The sequence below is a fragment of the Eleutherodactylus coqui genome, chromosome 8 (assembly GCF_035609145.1).
Source record: "Eleutherodactylus coqui strain aEleCoq1 chromosome 8, aEleCoq1.hap1, whole genome shotgun sequence".
In the NCBI taxonomy this organism is placed as follows: domain Eukaryota; kingdom Metazoa; phylum Chordata; class Amphibia; order Anura; family Eleutherodactylidae; genus Eleutherodactylus; species Eleutherodactylus coqui.
Window position 1 is genome coordinate 127,030,586 of NC_089844.1, and position 20,677 is coordinate 127,051,262.

The window sequence follows — 20,677 nt, forward strand, 5'->3', positions numbered from 1 at the left end:
ATATTATACAATTTTTATATGTAAAGGCGTGCATGTTGTGCTTACACTGAAAACAAGATGTGAACTGAGGCTTACAAGTCTTCTTGCACTTGGTAATGTGCCTGCACTTTCACTTACTACCACTAGAGGGCTATAAAAGCCTGCTACAAATAGGAAGGTGATGCTGTCATACTATGTGACTGCACAAAGCTGCTTACATCTTCGCTGCTACATAGAGGTGTCATGGCCTCTTCCAGCTTCACGCCTGCGATCCACTGCCTTCTCTTCCTGACAGCTGCTGGGATCTCCACATCTGGATGTAAGTAGCCTATGGATATCCCCCGGATGGCTTGCTGCAGGTCAGGTCTGTTGTAGGGGCTGTCACCTCTAATCTGTGCGTCTCTGGAATGTAAAAACGGACATGTCATACTATTCATATATTTACGCGGGTAACATCGAAGTGATATAAAGCGTGATGATGCAACATTTTCTGGTACTCAGGGCTGAAGTAGTCTGGAGTGTCCCCCTGCTAAAACATTTTGGCCCCTTGTGTTCCTGAGTTCTTATTGATTATTTCCTAATGCTAGGGTTTAAAGGGAAGGGCTTATTCACACGAATGATATTCTCGCATATGAAATCGATTCTTTTGAATGGATTCATTCACATAAGTGATGCTGCGAGGAAAAAAAAGAAAATCGCAGCACGGTCTATCTTTGGATGTTCCTTTGGAACGCCTCGCCCCTTGGTTTTCAATGGGATCTTTAAAGACATCACAAGTCACTCGCCTGCCGTTCGATATGCTAAAGTCAATGAGAAATACTTGCGATCCAAACATGCGATGTGATTTTTAATCAAAAGCGCTTTGTATCGCCATGAAAATCACAATATTGGCAAGCGCAATATTGGAGCGAGTTTCTTACATTCACATGGGCAAGTGTGATATCGGGCCAAGAAATTCCAGCCTATATCGCTCTCGCCAACGTGAGATTTTCATGGCGATGCAAAATGTTTTTTATTCAAACTAGCATGGCTGCTGTAAAATTGCGATCCACATGCTCATGATAGTATCACTAGTAATTATTAGGAAATTATAGTACTAGTGTTTCTAGTGTTGCAATGCGCCACACAGCTGTGCTACATGGTACATCCATTATGATTCCCACACATCACACACAGCTTTACTACATCCATCCTGACTAGAGATGAGCGAGTATACTCGCTAAAGGCAATTGCTCGAGCGAGCATTGCCTTTAGCGAGTATCTCCCCGCTCGAGACGGAAGGTTCGGGTGCAGGCAGTGGGCAGGGAGCTGCGGGGGAGAGCGGGGCGGAACGGAGGGGAGATCTCTCTCTCCCTCTCTCCCCCTGCTCCCTCCTGCTGACAGCCGCTACTCACCGCTCCCCTGCGCCGGCACCCGAACCTTCCGTCTCGAGCGGGGAGATACTCGCTAAAAGCAATGCTCGCTCGAGCAATTGCCTTTAGCGAGTATACTCGCTCATCTCTAATCCTGACCCCACACATTACACGCACAGCACGTTACACACACAGCTGTAGTACATCCCTCTTGGTTCCCACACATTACACACAGCTCTGCTACATTGTACATTTATTATGATTCCCGGACATTACACACACAGCTCTACTACATCCATCTTGATTCCCACACATTACACACACAGCATGCGCTCCTCCCTTCCACTGAGAGACTGCAGTTATGATTGGTCTCAACTGCAGTCTGTTGCTGCACTGCCGGACGGCCATGACTGAGGAAAGTGAAGTCCATGGACCATGCGGTACAACCAGGTATGTACCACATATAATCTTGTAGGTATAGCGGGTATACATACATAATTATATACAGGAGATACCCAGCCCTATACCATCATGGTCTATATCACTATATACAAGGAACTCAGCAAACAAACAATGTATGATAAATCGTTCACTTTTCATTTGTCATGCATTTTATGCCGGCATAAAAATCATCGTTGGCTCGTTTACTAATTGTTTAGTTTAAATCCCGCTCGCTCAGTCGTTCTCAGTCACTTATACAGCGAATGTGAACGACTGAATCATTTCTCGTGTGGATGAGCCAACGATGTATCTGTCTGTATAAACGGGCTGCCCGAGTGAATTCTGACGTCATTCGCTCATTCAAATGAGAAGTCGGCTCATCTAAATGGACCCTTATTCCCAACAGTGTGCCTATGTGATATCTGCAAAATCAGACACAAATACATTGGACAGCACAGACGGTCATCACTCCATGTGGAAAATCGCATGTGTTAACCCTTTCCAATCCACTGTCTGACGTCTGAAGACATTATGATTTAAGGCTGTACAGCTCCAATGCTGGAAGACATCCATCGGGGTTCTCTTACTGTATATTGCCAGCCTCTCTGCTGTCGGAGCCTATCCAACGTATCACCTCATGCAGTACTGGCTTTAGCCAGCATATAGCGCCGTTGTATAACGTCAGAAAAAGAGTAAGCCCCCCAGGAAAACCAAGATACAAATTGGATTGGAAAGAGTTAATAGCCTGTTTGGCTGTTATGGGTCTGTATGCTGTCCAGTCTAGTACATTGTAAAGTCAAGTTGTGTTCCCCAAAGTGCTGTTGTAACCATTTCAGGCTTTCCTCACAGATAGGCAATAATATGGAATTTTAGCTGATGGTGGTGGTGGGATGTAACTACTGGCTGAAACAACCTTATGTGCATGGTAAACTACAATTATTACTAGACAACCAAATGTGATCCTCCATCATGACTGGTGTCCCCATTGACTTCTAGATGAATCGTACTTCCTGATGGTTTCCTCGGATGGCCCCGTAACCTTGGGTGCACAGGCGACTGTGAATGCCAGCTTGCTGATAGTAAATGACAGTACGAGTCTCATAGCGGATCCAGGACTGTTTCATTTCCATTGGGTCTACAGCCCTCTGCTGCTCCTGCACCACTCGCAGAGAGGATCCAGCTCCGTTATTACTCTGCGGGGTGAATCTCCGGGGTCCTACCCTATATCTGTCCAGGTGACCGAAAGATCCTGCTCAACGTGCGAACCCATCGCAAGAAACACTACAGAGCTCCAGATTACAAGTAGGCAATGTCTGTCCAATACTGTGTCTAGTGATGGCCACATTACGTGGCGGAGTATATTTGGGGCATGTGTAGACAGTTGGGTATCATGAAGATCTTGGATCCAGATCCAACATCCAAATTCGGCCTGGCTTGTGGCATAACAAGTCACCCTGGGGTCCTATAGCAAGACTTCCTTTCTGCCTTCGCCTATCAGCGCTCTATGTGCTCTTACCCACTGAGCTCTACACTTTCATGTCTTCTCTCTCCCCGTCCACCAATATTAGGTGCCCTTCACTCCTCAGGACAATTTAAAGGGTAACTAAACTTTTTAAAAACTTCTGACATGCCAGAAGTTTTGATCGTTGGCTGTTTGGATGCTAAGACCCCCACCGATCGCGGAAATGAACAGGCAGAAGCGCTTATCTCAGGGCTGTTTTGAAAAACAGTGCCACACCTGTTCACGGGTTGTGCGCAGCATTGCAACTTGGCTCCGCTCACTGCTATGGAGGTGAGCTAAGATACAACGTGTGAATAGGTGTGGTTTCGTGTTGGTTTGCCATTTAGGCCGCTTTCACACTGCTGAGAAAATTGCGCGAGATCTGTGCGTATGCATTTTTGCACCTGCCTTAGCGCAACGTATACGCGCTATGAACAAGGATTGTTTGTGCGTGCATTGGCGCATTTTACTGTATTCTTTTGTGCACCGTGAGGGCATGTTCTTTTGTATGCAGCAGGTGAACACGCCCCCATTTTAAATGGCTATTTAGTGTAATGAATTCCAGATGTGGTTTTTTTTTACGGAATTGCGCACCTTACTACGCATCTGTGCGTGAACTGCACACCTCCCATAGACTTCTATTTGCGCACAAAATAGGGAAGGTCCTTTTTTGCGTGTGTGAGAAATGTGCTTGCAAAGATCGCAGAAGTGTACGAACCCATTGTTATCAGTGGGTTCTATTCTCTGATGAGTATTGTGCACGCAAATTTGGCACGCACAAATCCGCTCGTGTGAGGGAGCCCTTATACCGCGGCTGTCTTCATATGTGGCCCCTAGGATACAGAAGCAACTGTAGCCTAAAGCGAATGCAGCCGTCACCATGTAAACTATGAAGAAGTGCAGCGTGTAACCAGCAGTGTGACCCCTTCATTCTCAAGATCACTGGGGGTCCTGAAAGTCACAATAAGATGGCATAACCTAGTTTATTGTAATCAATTTGTGTGGTGGGCATAACCCTTTCATGGCCAGTTGCCAGGTTCTCCAATACACAAGATTTGCAGTCAGTATTGGCCAACCTGCTTCTCATCTGTATGACCAACCTTAAACCAATTCAAGAATCTTACACCAAGGTGAGAACACGTAGCAGACCCAAAGACATCCTAACCTGGCTGCTAGATCCCTTAGTAGATGGATCCCTCAGCTGCACCAACCTCCTGCTGGACCAGAGTCCTGGCTGATTTCTCCAACCTGCACTCACACAATGGCTTTTTGTGGGGAAAATGTCTATTTTTTTTAACTAGTGAGTGAAGAAAAAAGGGCAAAAAACTGACACAGTGGTGCAATCTTTTTTAGAAAAATGTGCACATAAAAATAGATAAAAACCAGCACAATTCTTTGCTGGCCAACCGTAATCGGTTGCACAGTTTCTGATGTGGCGGGACCTAGAATTTTGATACACTCCCCTCCTTCTATCATACCACATAGAACCAGCCCTTGAAAGAACTGAAAAGGAAAAGCAAAAACACCCTGCTGTTTTTTCCTACACCGGAGTAGCTCCACCTCCTTTTCTTTTTACCACTTTCGTTATCACTATTTTTTTTAACTGGATTTTTTTCTTTAAATTAAATGTTATTGAGCTCTTTAGACGCCATTTTGAAGTCCCTGTAAAGGACTTAAAAAATGGGATTGTTTGATCGCTAGTATAGTGCGTCACATTACTTATGCAGTGCATTCTACTAATCCTACGACAGCAGCCTATTAGACCTCGCAAGAGGCAGGGCTTAATAGGCAGAGTTACTAGACAGACACAAAGGCCTTTCTCAAGCCTAAGGCTAGTTTCACACGGGGTATTGATGATATCGGGCCGTGAATCACGACCAGATATTGCACTTTCCATCATATGAAAGCCTCGCCCCTTATGTGAAGACAGCCTCGCATCCATGGGGATGAAGGGAGTTCCCCGTGGGGCTGAAGGAATCGCGATGTTCTCCCATTGTTTTCAATGGGGCCGGCCTGGCTGTGAAGACAATGGGCGATATCACAGGAAGATGGAACATGCTGCAATGTGTTTGCCGCATAGCATCGCATCATGGTGCCATGCGGGAAAACATCGCTATTGTGAATGAACCCATTCAAAAGACTGGCTTTCATATTTGTGCGAGATTTGTGTTTTTCGCAACGCCCAAATTTTGCACGTTTTTCTCGCCAGTGTGAAACTGGGAGCAACCATGCTCCCATTCATTGAAAAGGGCAATTAATGTAATTAGTTCAATATTTGCAATAGAGCATGCCTTGTATTTTGTTGCACGAATGAAATGCGTGTGCAAAATACACTAATGTGAATGAACCATTGAAATCAATGGGTTTTATTCACTGCGTATTGCGAGTGCAAATTTTGCGCTGTGCAAAGTAGTTCATGTGACGCAGGTCTTAGGCTGCCATGGGTACTTTGCGATTGCACTGGGGGGTGTCAATGGATGACAGAAGGAGCCCCTGCCCCCTGTTATCTGCTTACATGTTGCAGTTGCTATTGATTGTGGCATGTAAGGAGTTAAACTGTCAGGATCTGAGGTTTCTCCATTCTTGGCTGTTAGAGCAGGAGCCTGGCTGTCAGTAGTCAGTTAAGTCACCACCTTAAAAAGTTGTATGTGAAGGTTTAGAGACCATTAGTGATCGCCGTAAAAAGGAGTATTAGTGGTCATTAAGGGGTTAAGTTTAGTTATCTACTAACAATACTTTCTGTTTGCAGGAGGAGTTGTGGGACAGCTCACGGCGTCACAGGCAAATGTTAACAGCACATGTTGGAGAAATGGCTTCTTCTTGACTACAAACAGCAATGTGATATTATCGTTCCTCATTCATGACCCGAGTGACTTCTTTAAGACGGCGGCGTTCACCTACAGATGGAGCTTTCATAACAGGTTTGTTAATACAAAATAAGGGGGGGGGAGGAGTGTATTTTGAAAAACATACAATAAAAACATAGAATACAATGAGTGTTGTAGTATTCAACATTATCATTAGAAAATAAGCCCTACCCAAAACAAAGCCCTATACTTACCTAAAAGGCTCAGTCTGGGTCCTCCCGCTGCTCTCCGGGGTTCCACTAGGCGTCCTGCAGTCCTCGACCGTCCATAGATCACTTCCTGGTTGCTCGATTTATAAATCCCACCTCCAAGAAGCGATGGCTCTGATTGGTTCCTCCAGCGCAGCTCGGCCAATCAATGCAGCGCTTGATGAACCAATGCGATGGCTGTGATTGGTTCATCCAGCAAGGCATTGATTGGCTGAGCAGTGGTCAGAGAAGTAATCAACAGCCAACGCGTTGCGGAGGAGGGATTTATGAATTTGCTGAGCCACGGCATTGATTGGCCAGTTTATAAATCCTGCCTACACAACACGCTGGCTGTTGATTGGTTCTTCGGTGCTGCTCAGCCAATCAATGCAGCGCTGGATAAACCAATCACAGCCATCGCATTGGTTCATTCAGCGCTGCACTGATTGGCGAGCAGCGCTGAATTAACCAATCAACAACCAGCGCATTGTGGAGGTGGAATTTATGAATCTCGTCCCTATGGCATGCATCTCCCACCTGCAGTGACATCAGAATGAATGTAGCGATGGCCATGCAGGTACAGCCGCTGCTACATGCATTTCACTGGGGCTGATGGAAATAGGAGAACGCTTGTACTTGGTTGTCTCCGGCAGTCCCATTGAAAGTGAATGCAGTGGCAGCTATTCATGCATAACTGCCCCCTTCAATCTCATCCCCTCTGCACGGGGTGCAGTAAACCTGTAGTGAAGAGGAAAGGGAACATGGGACTTAATGATGGGGTCTTAATGATGAGAGAGCCAGTTTCTCTGATAAAGTGTCCATTCAACATCCAGCCAATGTCATTAACCACTATCTTCAGCATAAAGGGGGCCCTGGAAGTGATGTGGCCCCTCAGACCCATGAACGCAACATTAACCATTCTGTCTGGGATTACATGAAGAGACAGAAGGATTTGAGCGAGCTACATCCACCGAAGATCGGTGGTCAGTTCTCCAAGATGTATAGAATAACCTCACTGCTGAGCTGCTTCAAAAACTGTGTGCAAGTCTGCCTACAACAGTTGATGCTGTTTTGAAGACAAACGATGTTCACACCAACTATTGCTTTGATTTAGATTTCTCTTTTGTTCAGTCACTTTGCATTGTGTTAATTGATAATATGAATCTATTAACCCTTCTATTTTTGGAAGTATTCTTTCTTTGCAGCACTTTTTCACAACTGCCTAAAACTTTTGCACAGTCCTGCATCATTTTATATATAATGTGCCAGTTTTTTTGTTTTTACCAGGACTACAGTTTCAACATCTGATCCTTTTGTTCATCACAACTATCCTTCAGCTGGAATCTTCAGAGTTTCCCTTCACGTTACTGCTCATCTCCATGATGCCAAGTACCAAAGGCATTCTGGGAAAAAAACAGGGAAGTTCACGGCCAGGTTGACATTACAAGGTACAACTATGCCATGTTTATTGGTCTGTCTCTTCTCTTATATTCTTTAGTACCATACATCAGTGGAGGAATGTGGTGGGTGCGTGAAAAAATCACGTCTATCAGAACCAATAGTTTCCTATAGAAACGTTCAGATGAAGGCATTTTACTCACACCAATCAAAGATGGGACATGCGTGTAAAAAGATAGGACCTGACCTATCTTTGATGCGTGCTGCGCAGAAGTCTTCATAGACTGGAGCTGGAGTTTAGCTGTGTCCAGGCTCGGAAAAGAAGATTACAAGTCATTTGGAGTATTTCTGCTGATCGAGGGATTTCAAAACAGCAGCGGCGCCCCTAAACTCAGAAGCACATTTTAAATGTCCCGCTGTAAACTCTACCCTCTAGACTACCCTCTAGCCCTGCCCCCTCTCAACTTGCAATGGGGAAATCCCAGGGAGTAGACCTCTAGCCATGCCCTCTCTCTAGCCCCGCCCCCTTCTTCTGCACTATGGTGATATCCCTCGGGATCCCCATAGCAGGTTGAGAGAGCAGGGCTATGGGGGACTAACCCATAGCAGGGAGAGAGAGAGATCGAGGCTATGGGTGACTTCCCCATAGCACTGCTATCTCTTTGCTATGAGGAAATCCCGAAGCTCTGCGGAGCTTCTTCTTTCTCGCCTCCTGGTGCAGCTGCACTTTTTTAAAGCGACCTGCTGCTCCAGTGAATGGGCGATTTTCATGCGCATAAAGTTCAGGTTTTCTGTGCGTAAAAAATCATCTGTTCGCGCGATTTTTAGTGCAGTATAGCCGCAATTTTTTTTGTGCGCTTATACTGCGCTAAAACCATGCTAATGTGAATGAGGCCTTATAGTGGGAACCACCAGGTGAGCTTGTCCTGGACTTGTGGTTATATAAGTGCATCCAATCTGAATTAGTTGAGCAGCAGTGTAAGCCTTCATTCACACGGGTGCAACGATTTTTCAGGTCATGGCCACAGCGCGGCCGAAAATCACATGAATGAGACGCAGCCGTCACCAAGTCACGGCTGCAACCATCGTTTTAATGCCCGTTCAGACAGCCGAGGCTGCGGCTTTGCTAAACTCCGACCACTCTCTGCCCCTTGCCGATGGCGTCAGGACCGCAAAAGATAATGGCTGGTTTTGTGACTATTTTTTTCTGTATCTACTTCTATCTCTGCAATACTGCTGTTATTGCTAACACTACTACTACCCGGTTTCCCCCAAAATAAGTCCTACCCTGAAAATAAGCCATAGCTGCATTACATAAAAAAAGGAATACATTACCTAACCGGTACGGTCCAGGTCCCTCTCGCTGCTCTCCAGAGCTCCGACACGTTTCTTGCAGTCCTCGGCCGCCTACAGAAGATCACTTCCTGGTTACGAAATTCATAAATCCCACCTCTAGGAAGCTATGGCTCTGATTGGTTCTCGAGCGCTGCCCAGCCAATCAATGCAGTGCTCGATGAATCAATGCAATGGCTGTAATTGATTCATCAAGCACTGCATTGATTGGCAGAGCAGCGGTTGAAGAACCAATCACAGCCATCATGGTGTGGAAGCAGGATTTATTAATTTGTCTGAGCTGCGGCATTGATTGGTCAATTCATGAATCCTCCACAATGTGATGTCTGTGATTGGCTGAGCAGCGGTCGAAGAACCAATCACAGACATCACGTTATGGAGGATTTATGATATGGCCAATCAATGCCATGCCCTGCCAATCAATGCAGCGCTTGATGAACCAATCACAGACATCACATTGGCTCATTGAGCACTGCATTGATTGGCTGAGCAGCACTTGAGAACCAGTTGAGAGTGATTGCTTCTTGGAGGCGGGATTTATTTCAGTAAGAGAAAAACAAAAAACTCATACTTGCCTATCTAATGGCGCTGCCACAGTGGTCCCTGCCTGTCCAGTCACAGAAGTGGTTGGAGGAGTCAAGTGCTGCTTATCGCTCACCTGACTGCTGAGGCTAGTAATCGGCTAAGCGGCACATGAGTGGTGAACAGCACCTGACCAGTGCAATTTCTTCTGGGACCACAGTGGCGGTGCTGCACTGGTGGGGCCATTGATAAGGTTAAGTATAGGTGTTTTCTTTATCTTAGCCCATTATCTCTCCACTTCCAATGTTTTTACACTTGCAAAGCCCCTTTAAATAAATTACTGTCACTTTACTCATTAATTAGAAGAGTCTCAGAATTGGTTACTTCTATCCAGTCTTCTGCTTAGATTGGTTTTGTGTAATTGCAGATTACCCCATCCTGGATTAAAAGAATGTAACATTACATGGTTCTTGTTGATTGCTATTAGGAAAATTTACCAGGGGTATTCTTTTGTCTCTAGATGTCATAAGTAGCATCACCATAACCAGCCCTGGAGAGACCACCACCGGGCACAGAGTCAGTGTGTCTCTACATATTGTTGGAAGGTAAGGATTAAAAGGATGATATATGATATGTGAATTCTGGGGGTACCCACTTCATAATACTGGGTGGGCCACAGAAAAATAGACCAGCACCACACTCTAAGGCATCGTTCACACAGGCGACAAAGTCGCACGATTTTGTCACATTGCTACAATTCGCATGTATGTGAAGCCCATGCTTTCCTATGGGTTACTTCACACATGCGATGTTTTGTAGCATGCGACATCCCGACATAAGAACTTCACGGGTCTCGCGATATGCACGCGACTCGTGAGGGTTTGTAGCCCATGTTTCCCTATGGAGCCTTCTTCTCTGTTGCATCGCATCGCACAAAAACGCAATGCAATTTTGACAGTAGGAAATCCTCCTGTTAAAGCCCTAATCTAAGCCCTGGCTGCAGAGAAAAAAAAGTATTCATCACTTTGGAAGCGCTGTCAGCCCTGCCGCATCTTGTGCCCGGCACTATTCTTCTTCTCTTCTGGTTGGGGATTGAAAAATCCCCGCCCCCTGGAAGCGCTGCCTCTGATTGGCTGACGCTTAGCCAATCACAGCCAGCGCTTGATGAACTAATCACAGCCATTCACTGAGCGCTGGCTCTGATTAGCTAAGCCTAAGCCAATCACAGCCAGCGCTTCCAGAAGGCAGGGATTTTTCACTCCCCGGCCATAAGAGATGAAGAACACCATTACCGGACACCCGGGTAGAAGCTGCAGCGGACAATGCTTCTAGGTGAAGTATACTTCTTTTCTTTTTCTTCTGCAGTTAGGGCTTATTTTCAGGGCAGGGCTTATAATTCAAGCCCCCCTTCCCGAAAATCCTCCCATGTGGTGCTACAAAGTCATGCGTAGTGCCACATGCGACTTTGTAGACAAGTGATGGATATCGCTGTGATTTTCTCGTGGCGATGCTACATTGCCCGTGTGAAGGAGGCTGTTTTAGCGCAGTATAGGCACGTGAAAAGATCGCAGCTATACTGAACTAAATATCGCGTGAACGGGTGAATTCCACCTCATTTAATTAGCCCGTTCACACAATCAGAGGAGCGTGGTGTGTATCTTCAAGCTCCCATAGGAGTCTATGGAAGCATGCAGCGGAGATAGGTCAGGTCCTATCTTTTCTCGCACCACGGACCTTAGATGCGAGTATTGCAGTCGCATGTCCTATCTTTGATTGCTGCAAGCTTTTTGCGCATTTAAAATTTCTTCATGTGATTGCCTCTATAGAAAACCATTGGTTCTAATAGAAGCGATCTTTTCACGTGCTTATAATGCGCAAAAACAGCTCTTGTGTGAATGAGGCCTAAGACCAGATTCGCACAGGAGTATTTGCGTGTGCACAATTTACACGCACAATATGCAGAGAATTGAATCCATTGATTTCAATGGGTTCGTTCACTAAAGATCCCCATGGGGGGTATGCAAATGTGCGCTCAATACGCAAGGAGATGCGTGATACGCTGCGCAGTACCACAGACACATCTGGAACTAAGTAGCCATTTCAAGCCACTTGTCTTGTTTGCCGCAAGCAGATGAACATGCCCTGTGGGTGGGCAACGTACAGTAAAATATGCCGTAACACATGCTAAAAAGCATAACTTATTCCACTAATGCGCGGGAAGGAGCCCTTTGGGCCCTTTTCATGGGCCAAGAAATCGTCCAGATTCTCGTAAGCAGCGAGAATCTGAGCGATTATCGTTCAGTCTAAATGTATGCACGACAAAGAAGGAAATTAGTTTAGCGTAGCATGACTTGTTTGTAACAAACCCATGGGGGCTCTGGTTAATTACTCCGTTCCCCTCCAAGTACTCCATGGGACAAATAAACGATTTATCACTCCGTGTAAAAGGAGCCTTAGATCTGACCGACGGTTCATTCACACAGGTGAGCATGAGTGCCGCCAGACATTCTCAGGTACAACTCCCATCGCACAGGACACTCTGCCACAAATCTGACAAATTTGTTTGTCATTCTGCCTGTATAAAAACTTAAAAACTGAATGATGGATCAGCACCAGTAAACAAGCAGTCGTTCCTCTATGAATGATCCCCGGCCCGCTCTGCCTCCATTCACTAGCAATGATGTCTAAGAGCACAGGAAGATTTAAAGCGATATATGTCTGAGAATACATTTATGACATGATCCTTCTTCTCCCAGTCCCCCTCTTACGGTCTGCTGGCTTATCAAGTCTGACTGTGTGTCTTTGGATGGAGAGGAATGCCACCTGCTGGTGATGAATGATACTACCAGCACTATAAAACATCGGTTCAGATCGGCTGGACATTACTGCTTGAGTGTAAAAGCCCAGAATGAAGTCAGCAAGCTATTAGCACATCAGAGCATCACCGTCACTTCTACAGGTAACAAATGGACTTCATGTCATTACTAAAGAATCAACGAACAATGCATTCACACGTGTGCTAATATCTGACTCCATTACTATATTAATGATATCCTCATGGTCATCGATGCTGTCTGCTGTCCGAAAGTGACTGTCACAACAATACAAAGTGGTTGCGGTCAGTATTGATGGGGGGTGCGGTACCGATGCAACTTTTTAGGGACTTGATATTGGTGGAGGGTTCGGTGTTCTGGCACAACAGTGGATTGGGCTTTCTTGGGACTCTGGGCCAGTGAAGGGATCAGTACTGTGATGATAAGCATGACTTGGAGGACGCATAATAACTGGCTTGTGTAGATTCATTTGCCCCAGTATCAGCATCACAGTTGGACACCTGGTATGGAACCATCTGTGATAGGGGTATCACAGGATCATACGCTGGTGCAGATTACTTCTGACGCAACATCGTGGATTGCAAGTGAACTTTATTTGAAGAATATCACCATCTCTATTGAATATGTGCATCACAGCAAGTCTCCCCTCTTCGTGGCATTTGATTTTTATACCTGCACAAACTGAATGACAAACGATAAGCAAACGGATTATTGTTTGTCGTTAGGTAGCTTGCACCGTTTACACTAAACGATTATTGATCAGATTTGCACGCTCCAGCGAGAATTTGACTGATCGTTCCATCTAAAAGGGCCCTTAGTTTTTGGCCTTTAGAGCTCATTTCCTGTACTTTGTATCAGCCTCCCTGACAGATCTCTTCTTCGACTGCAGTGTCTATATAAATTGATATGTAGAAGCTGCAGAAGACAAACAGTGCAAGTTTTTTTAAATTAAACTTTATCGCAAAAATTATGTAAAGAATAAAAGAATGTAATGATTTGGAAATCTCAACTCACCATATTGTATTCACACTAGAGCATAGAACACATATCAGAAGGTGAAAGGGAGACATTTGTACATTTCATTAGAAAAAACTAAAATTTACAAATTGTTGGCAGCATCACAGCTCATAAAAGCTGGGGCAGGGCCATGTCTACCATTGTGTAGCATACCCTTTTCTTTTTACAACAGTCAGTAAACGTCTGGGAAGGGAATAGATTAATTGCTGGGGTTTTGGGAGATGAATGTTGTCCCATTCTTGTCTGATCTAGGATTCTAGCAGCTCAGCAGTCCTGGGGCGACTTTGTCGGATTTTTTTGTTTCATAATACGCCAAACATTTTCTATTGGTGGAAGGTCTGGACTGCAGGCAGACAGTTCAGCCACCGGACTCTTCTTCTGGAAGCCATGCTGTTTTGATGGATGCGGTATGTGGTTTAGCATTGTCTTGCTGAAATATACAAGGCCTTCCAAGAAAGAGACATTGTCTGAATGGGAGCATATGTGGTTCGAAAACCTCTACATACTGCTCAGCATTGATAGTGTCTTTCATGATGTGTAAACTGCCCATGCCATAGGCACTAATGTAACCCCATATCATCAAAGATGCAGGCTTTTGTACTGTGCCCCTCTCCTCTTGAGTCCGCAGGACACGGCGTCCGTGGTTTCCAAAAATAATTTCACATTTTGATTCATCTGACCACAGAACAGTTTTCCATTTGGCCTCAGTCCATTTTAAATGAGCTTTGGCCCAGAGAAGATGCTGGCATTTCTGGATTGTGTTGATATACAGCTTCTCCTTTGCATGATGCAGCATTAACATACATTTGTGGATTGCACAGCGAACTATGTTCACAGATAATGATTTCTGGAAGTATCTCTGACCCCATGCAGTGATTTACATTACATAAACATGACTCTTTTTAATGCAGTGATGCCTGAAGGCCCATAGATCTCGAATCTTGACCATCGACACTGTCCCTTGTGCACATGAATTTCTCCAGATTCTCTGGATCTTTTGAGGTCTTCACAATTTTACTCTGAGAAAAACTTTTTTCTGCAATTGTTCCACAATTTTTAGATGCAGTTTTTCATAGATTGGTGAACCTCTGATCATCTTTGCTACTGAGAGACTCGGCTTCTCTAACATTTTTTTTTTATACAAACAATGACAGAAAATGGCCATATACTTACTGACTAAGGAGTGCATATAGATGCATCCTCTCATCATGCAGGTAGCAGACTACCAAATGAGGGAGCTAATTACACCTGTGCAGGACAACGATGAAACAGCTACTCACACAGCCTCTTAATATAGAGGGGGGTAGCTGCTTGTGGCATACTCCCACACAGAGTAGATACAAAGTGCCAGACCTTCTGATACATGTAGTGCACCATGCAGACAGGCAACCTATTAATGATGCCACAATAGTTCGGCATTTATTATCTATTATTCACATGCAGTGTGGCTTTAAAACGCCAGGGGGAGCCCAGGGTGGCAGTACCAATGTGGGTTAATTTTGGGGTGCAGGGCAACCCGCCGAACTATTATGGCATCATTGATAGGTTGCTGGTCCGCATAGTGCACTAAATGTATCAGAAGGTCTGCCACTTTGTATCCACTCTGTGTGGGAGTATACACCAAGCAGCCACCCCCCTCTATATTAAGAGGCTGTGTGAGTGGCTGTTTCATCGGTGTCCCTCACAGGTGTAATTAGCTCCCTTATTTGGTAGTTTGCTACCTGCCTGATGAGAGGATGCAGCTATCTGCCCTCCTTAGTCAGTAAGTTTATGGCCATTTTCTGTGATTGTTTGTATGTTTTTATATTTCCCCTTTTGTGTCTTTTTATACACCATCATGTGACTTAGTGTCACGTCTGATGAGGATGTAATAAAACCGATCCCCTTAACAGTTCCTGGGCTATGTTCACACAGTGGAACAAACAACATAAAGCACCACAGGAAACCTGTGATATAACAGATGGAGAGAGGAACTTTCCCTATATGACTTAGAATGAGAGCCCAAACCTGCCTATAACGAATGTCCCGTCCAAAGAAAAACACACTCGACCCACAATCCTCGACCATTCACTGTCCCTATCAGCAACAGAAGTAAACAACTAAGTAAGAATACAGCTACCACCAATAACCACAATTCTTAGTTGAGATGAGCAGGGAAAAACAGCAGACCAAGATTCAGCTCTAATTCCAACAACCATCAGATGAAGACTGAGAATAATCAGTGCAGGCCCACAACCAAGACAGGAATAAAAGCCCTCCCTAATTGCTAGGCAGGTGCAACAGGTAGCAGAACACTCCCATAGACACTCCAACCAGTGCTAGAAAAAGCTGAGAGGAAAATCCCAAATAGTTCTTGCAACCTGCCGCAACACTTAGGCCTCCCTCACACAGGCGTTTTTGTACAGCGTTTAGCGCTGCGCTAAACACTGTACAACTCACCCATTCATTTCAATGGGGCTGCTCACACAAGGCTGAAAACTCAGCGTCTTCAACACTGCGCTTTCACAGCGTTGCATGTTCTATTTTTGGATGTTTTCAGCCCTGTGTTGCCCATTGAAATGAATGGTCAGTGGTTTCAGTACTGCAAAAAATGCGGCACAACTTGGTACCCCACTTTTGGCAGCACTAACACCCTAGCTATGCTGCCTGAGACAAAAAAAAAATCAATACTCACCTTGCAGGTGATGTCGTTGTCCCCAGTGGCGCTTTCTGGACTTGTCAGCTAGCAGAGGAACTTTTGCTGGTAACAGAGATTCTAAATCCCCACCTCCAGCGAGAGATTGTTCTGATTGGCTGAGTGACAGTTGTCTGAGCCAATCAGAGCCAGCGCTGGATGCGTCCAATCCTAGCCATTCATTCATTGAATGGCTGTGATTGGACAAATCAGGCGCTGGCTCTGATTGGCTGACTCAACTGTCCCTCCGTGACTCAGCCAATCACAGCAATCTGCCACCTTCACAAGGTCCCGACAGCGTCGCTGGGGATAGCGGCTTCACCTGCTGGATGAGTATTAATTTAATTTTTACCAGTGCTGAAAACGCAGCCAAAACACTGGCATAACGCACGCCAGTGCTGCTGAAACTGAGCGGAATCTGCAGTGAACGCAGCATTGAAAAACGCGTTTCTGCAAATACCTGTGTGAGGGAGCCCTTAGTGGAAAATTAACCTCCAGCTTTTTTTCATTAGTACCACTTCCTTTTCCAGCCTTATGTTACCCCTGTTCCAACTTTTGTGAGATGTGTTGCTTCCATCAATTTCTAAATGAAATGTCTGCCTTTCCCCTTCTGATGTCTGTTCTATATTCTACTGTGAATTAAATATGGTTCTAGGAGATTTCCAAATCATTGCTTTCTTTTTTTCTTTACATTTCTTTACATTTTACACAATGTGCCAACTTTCTTGGATTTGGGGTTGTATATTCAGTAAATCTGTTATACTGCAACATGTGTGTCCACCCCGGGAGCTCTACAAGTTACCATGGTGATGTGTAATCTTACCATTAGCTATTTATTATTGATACTACTACTATACATTATCAGAATGTAAGAACGTGTTTCAGCAAATGCAATTTCCTTCTATCTGTTGCACTTAAGAGTTTCTACAGAAATTGGGCAGCCATAGCTATTTTTGGTATTAAAGCTGGCCAGGACCGTTTCAAGCTATGTTGATGCCTTTAGGCAAAAGATTTGGTGGGGGCTCCCCCAGCAACACTGTCATGTATAATACATGACCAGACATGCACAGTAGATAGCTGTAAGTAGATGATGCCTATGTGAACAGAACCCAACTAATCTAATGTGTATGGTGTTGGCTTTATTGTCCCCGATGGGGAAACTAAGGCTTAGTATGTTGGTTTTTAAATGGGTCAAGTCGTAAGCTTATCTCTCTCTCCATATGACAATAAAGGTGCATACTCAGACACTACATTTCTTCTAGTTAGCAGTGCAGGTGAATAGGGCATCGAAGCTCTGTGCAATGAGATCAAAGCTCTGGGTATCTGTAATACATTTTAGTACGAGCTGTTGCAAATTAGCACTTTAGACTCGTGCAAAAACTTATTTTTCGTTCAACTGAAAAGAGTTGCAGGTAATCAGGTGGCGCATAGCCTTGGGTCAAGGACCCCTCCTTGGCAATGCCCCATTTGCTCTCCCAATAAACTAACCCTGAAGCTGGCTGTTTCCTGTCTATATGACAAAATGTATTAAGTGACTTTTGGGGTGTTCACTTTGCTATCACTCAGCTCAATTGCAGTTTTGTCTTAAGTGTACAGGTGATCATAGAATGGTCTATTGGGCTTGATGCTTGAGAGAAGTATGTGACCATAGTATTCAGAGGGGTAACTTGAAATTGCTGGGCCCCAATGCCCCAACATCACGCAGCATTTATATTACTGGTTTCCGCAGATAGGACAAAGAGCCCTTTCCTATTTTCTCAGGTCCTATGTGTGGCTTCAATTTCTACGCCCTCTATAGTTGTGCCCTTGGTATTATGGCTTCATGCAGGTGCCATATCTATAGTGCGAAGAACAGGACTGAATGCCATCCTGTGAGAACGAAGCAAGCTTCCAGAAAGAATTCTCTGGTCTCATAGGAAGGCATTTGATCCTGTCCGTAGTACTAAATTGATGTTCACATGCATGGAGTCTAATTTTCATGGATATCAAAGAACTATCTGATCTAATTCCATGTTTTTTCCTGCAGGGGTGCACCCAGTCTGGTTTGTGCTGCCGTCTTGTGCTTTCAGTGCCATCGCTATTGGCATCATCTTCTATACGTTATTCAGAGCAAGCAATCACAGCCCTCATCAGAAGTCATTGGTGGAGGTAGGTTACTGGGTCATTTTTAGCACCAAGTTATTCTGTTTTGTGTCCTCGCTGTCAGATGATGGGATCTACATTGTCCACAAAGCAACATAAAGTGGAGCTATCTTGTCATCAGAAAACTGCAATGTATAATACATTGTTATTTGCATGATGTAGGAACCCCATATGGCTTACAGCCAGCTGTAAGTGGCTCATCAGTTGTTGGTAGCTCTAGCTATTATTTTGCACCATATGGTCATAGTACCGTGTTTTCCCGAAAATAAGCCTTAGCCTGATTTTTCAGGATTTTCGGGGAGGCTTAAGACATAAGCCCTAATTCGAAGATAAGGCCTACTTACAGTTTATGGGAAAGTAAAGTCAAGCAGAATACATTACCCAGCAGGCTCTGTCCAGGTCCTTCCCCTGTTCTCCAGAGCCCCGGAACGATTCACACAGTCCTCAGCCGCCCGCACAGGATAACTTACTTTATTTTACCTAAAAGAAGACAAAAATTAAAGAAGTGCAAATAAAAAGGGTGCAATATGTATGGATTAGCTATAAAAATATAGGTGATAAATGTATAATTGGTGGGGAGTCTAACTGCTAGCACTCCTAGGGATCATGAAAAAAGTAGTCCCCGAGTTCTCTGCATGGATGGAGCTCCAGTGCACGTGCATGACCAATGCTCAAATGACTTCTATAGGACTACGGGCTTATTCACAGGATCGTATATTGGCCGCAGTTTTCACGGCTGGTCGGTATATACTACCATCTGAGCTGTCTTCCCCCTTCCCTCCCCCTCACTGGCTCTCTGCATCTCTCCTCCTCTCCAGATGTTTGCAATGGGAGGAGGCGGGATTGGGGGCTCCGTCTCACCCCCTCCCATTGCTGGCTGCAGACAGGGGGCAGGAGCTTAGCTCTGCCGCCACCCCGCCCCTTCCAATTGAAAACAGTCGGAGGGGAGGAGAGGGGGAGAGAGCCTGTAAGGGGAGGGGGAAGACAGCTCAAATGGTAGCGTATATCAGCCAGCCGTAAAAACAGCGGCCAATATACGCTCCTGTAAATAAGCCCTAAAAAAGATAGTTGAAAACTGTACTCAGCTAGTTCCAAAGAGGTGACTGGAGCATTGGTCATGCATGTGCTCTACTGCTCCATTCACACAGGGAACTTTGGGGCAGCAAGCAGACCCCCAGCAATCATACATTTATCACCTATCTTGTGGATGCGTGATTAAATGCATTTAGTGGAAAAAGTCCTATCACTGTGGAACATAATACAGTGAGCCTCCTAAGACAGGCAGCATGATGGCTCAGAAGTTAGCACTATTACCTTGTAGCATCAGTGTCCTAGGTTTCAATCCAACCTGGAGATATAGACTTCGAATGTTTGAGAGGTTTGCATTAAGTTTTTTTTTGAGTACTCTGGAGTCTTTAAACAACCGAGAAATGTACTGATGTAATAACTGGATTTCTATCCAATTGGCCGGCATGTGTGTGTTTGTTAACTCTTGACCTGGAGGACTCGAGAACAACCAAATATTATATTGTTGTCCATTGATTTTAAACAGCAATGTGCAATGCTGCATACAGTATCCATAGGGGATCGGTTTCTCCTAGCAATTGCCTCATTGCAGGCAGAACTGCTTAAGGTCCAACCTCCGGGATGTTTTTGAGTGAGGGGCTTTTTCTTCTTAGAAATATATCTATATTGTGTAAGTAAAAAAACAAATACAGTAAAACTATAGAAAGTTTCTATCAACTGGATATCAAAACGTTGCATACATTATTCTGCATAGTGAACCTAGGTACGAAAATGAAGAATGAAAGAATTTAGACATCAGACTTGACCCCAAATAAATTAAGACAGGAGACCAGAAAGAGGATAGCAAGTATCCAATGGCTGGATATTCGTACGGACAGAAATGTCCAAGAAGGTTCGGAAATATTGTAAAATAAGATTCTCAAAGCACAATCATTAACCATCCCTAAAAGAAGGAAGAATGGGAAGCATTTAAAGAGACCAGGATGGATGAACACAGAACTTGCACACATGTTAAAAACAAAGAAAAGTATGTTTATCAAATGGAAAGAGGGGGAATATCTAAAGAAGAATATAATGCGACCTGCATAAACTGTAGGGCAATTAGAAAAGCCTATAATGAATTGAGGCTTGCAATAGAATCAAAAAGCAATAATAAAAACGATTTGGGGGGTATGTCAAAAGCAAAAGAAAAGTCAAAGATGCTATTGGATGCTTACAAGATGAAAATGGTGAATTGGTTAAGAATGATGTTGAGAAGGCCGAACTTTTAAATTCCTATTTTGTATCTGTTTTCTCTCAAAAAGTAGAAGTAACATCAACTGATCTTCCCTGTGCTATTGGGGGAATAAAAGAATGCAGGCAATCTATAAGCAGAGAGATGGT

At 44.5% G+C, this 20,677-nt stretch overlaps 1 protein-coding gene across 1 annotated transcript in view; it reads left to right on the forward strand.

Annotated features, from left to right (window-relative positions):
* The first annotated feature begins 222 nt into the window (after positions 1 to 222).
* TMEM130 (transmembrane protein 130) overlaps positions 223 to 20,677 on the forward strand; it is a 33,304-nt gene continuing 12,849 nt past the window's right edge. Inside the window, exons 1-7 of the mRNA XM_066577836.1 lie at positions 223 to 298; positions 2,769 to 3,074; positions 6,023 to 6,194; positions 7,616 to 7,776; positions 10,122 to 10,206; positions 12,358 to 12,560; positions 18,153 to 18,274. Of these exons, the coding sequence (XP_066433933.1) occupies positions 223 to 298; positions 2,769 to 3,074; positions 6,023 to 6,194; positions 7,616 to 7,776; positions 10,122 to 10,206; positions 12,358 to 12,560; positions 18,153 to 18,274 (1,125 nt within the window). The remainder of the gene's footprint in view (positions 299 to 2,768; positions 3,075 to 6,022; positions 6,195 to 7,615; positions 7,777 to 10,121; positions 10,207 to 12,357; positions 12,561 to 18,152; positions 18,275 to 20,677) is intronic.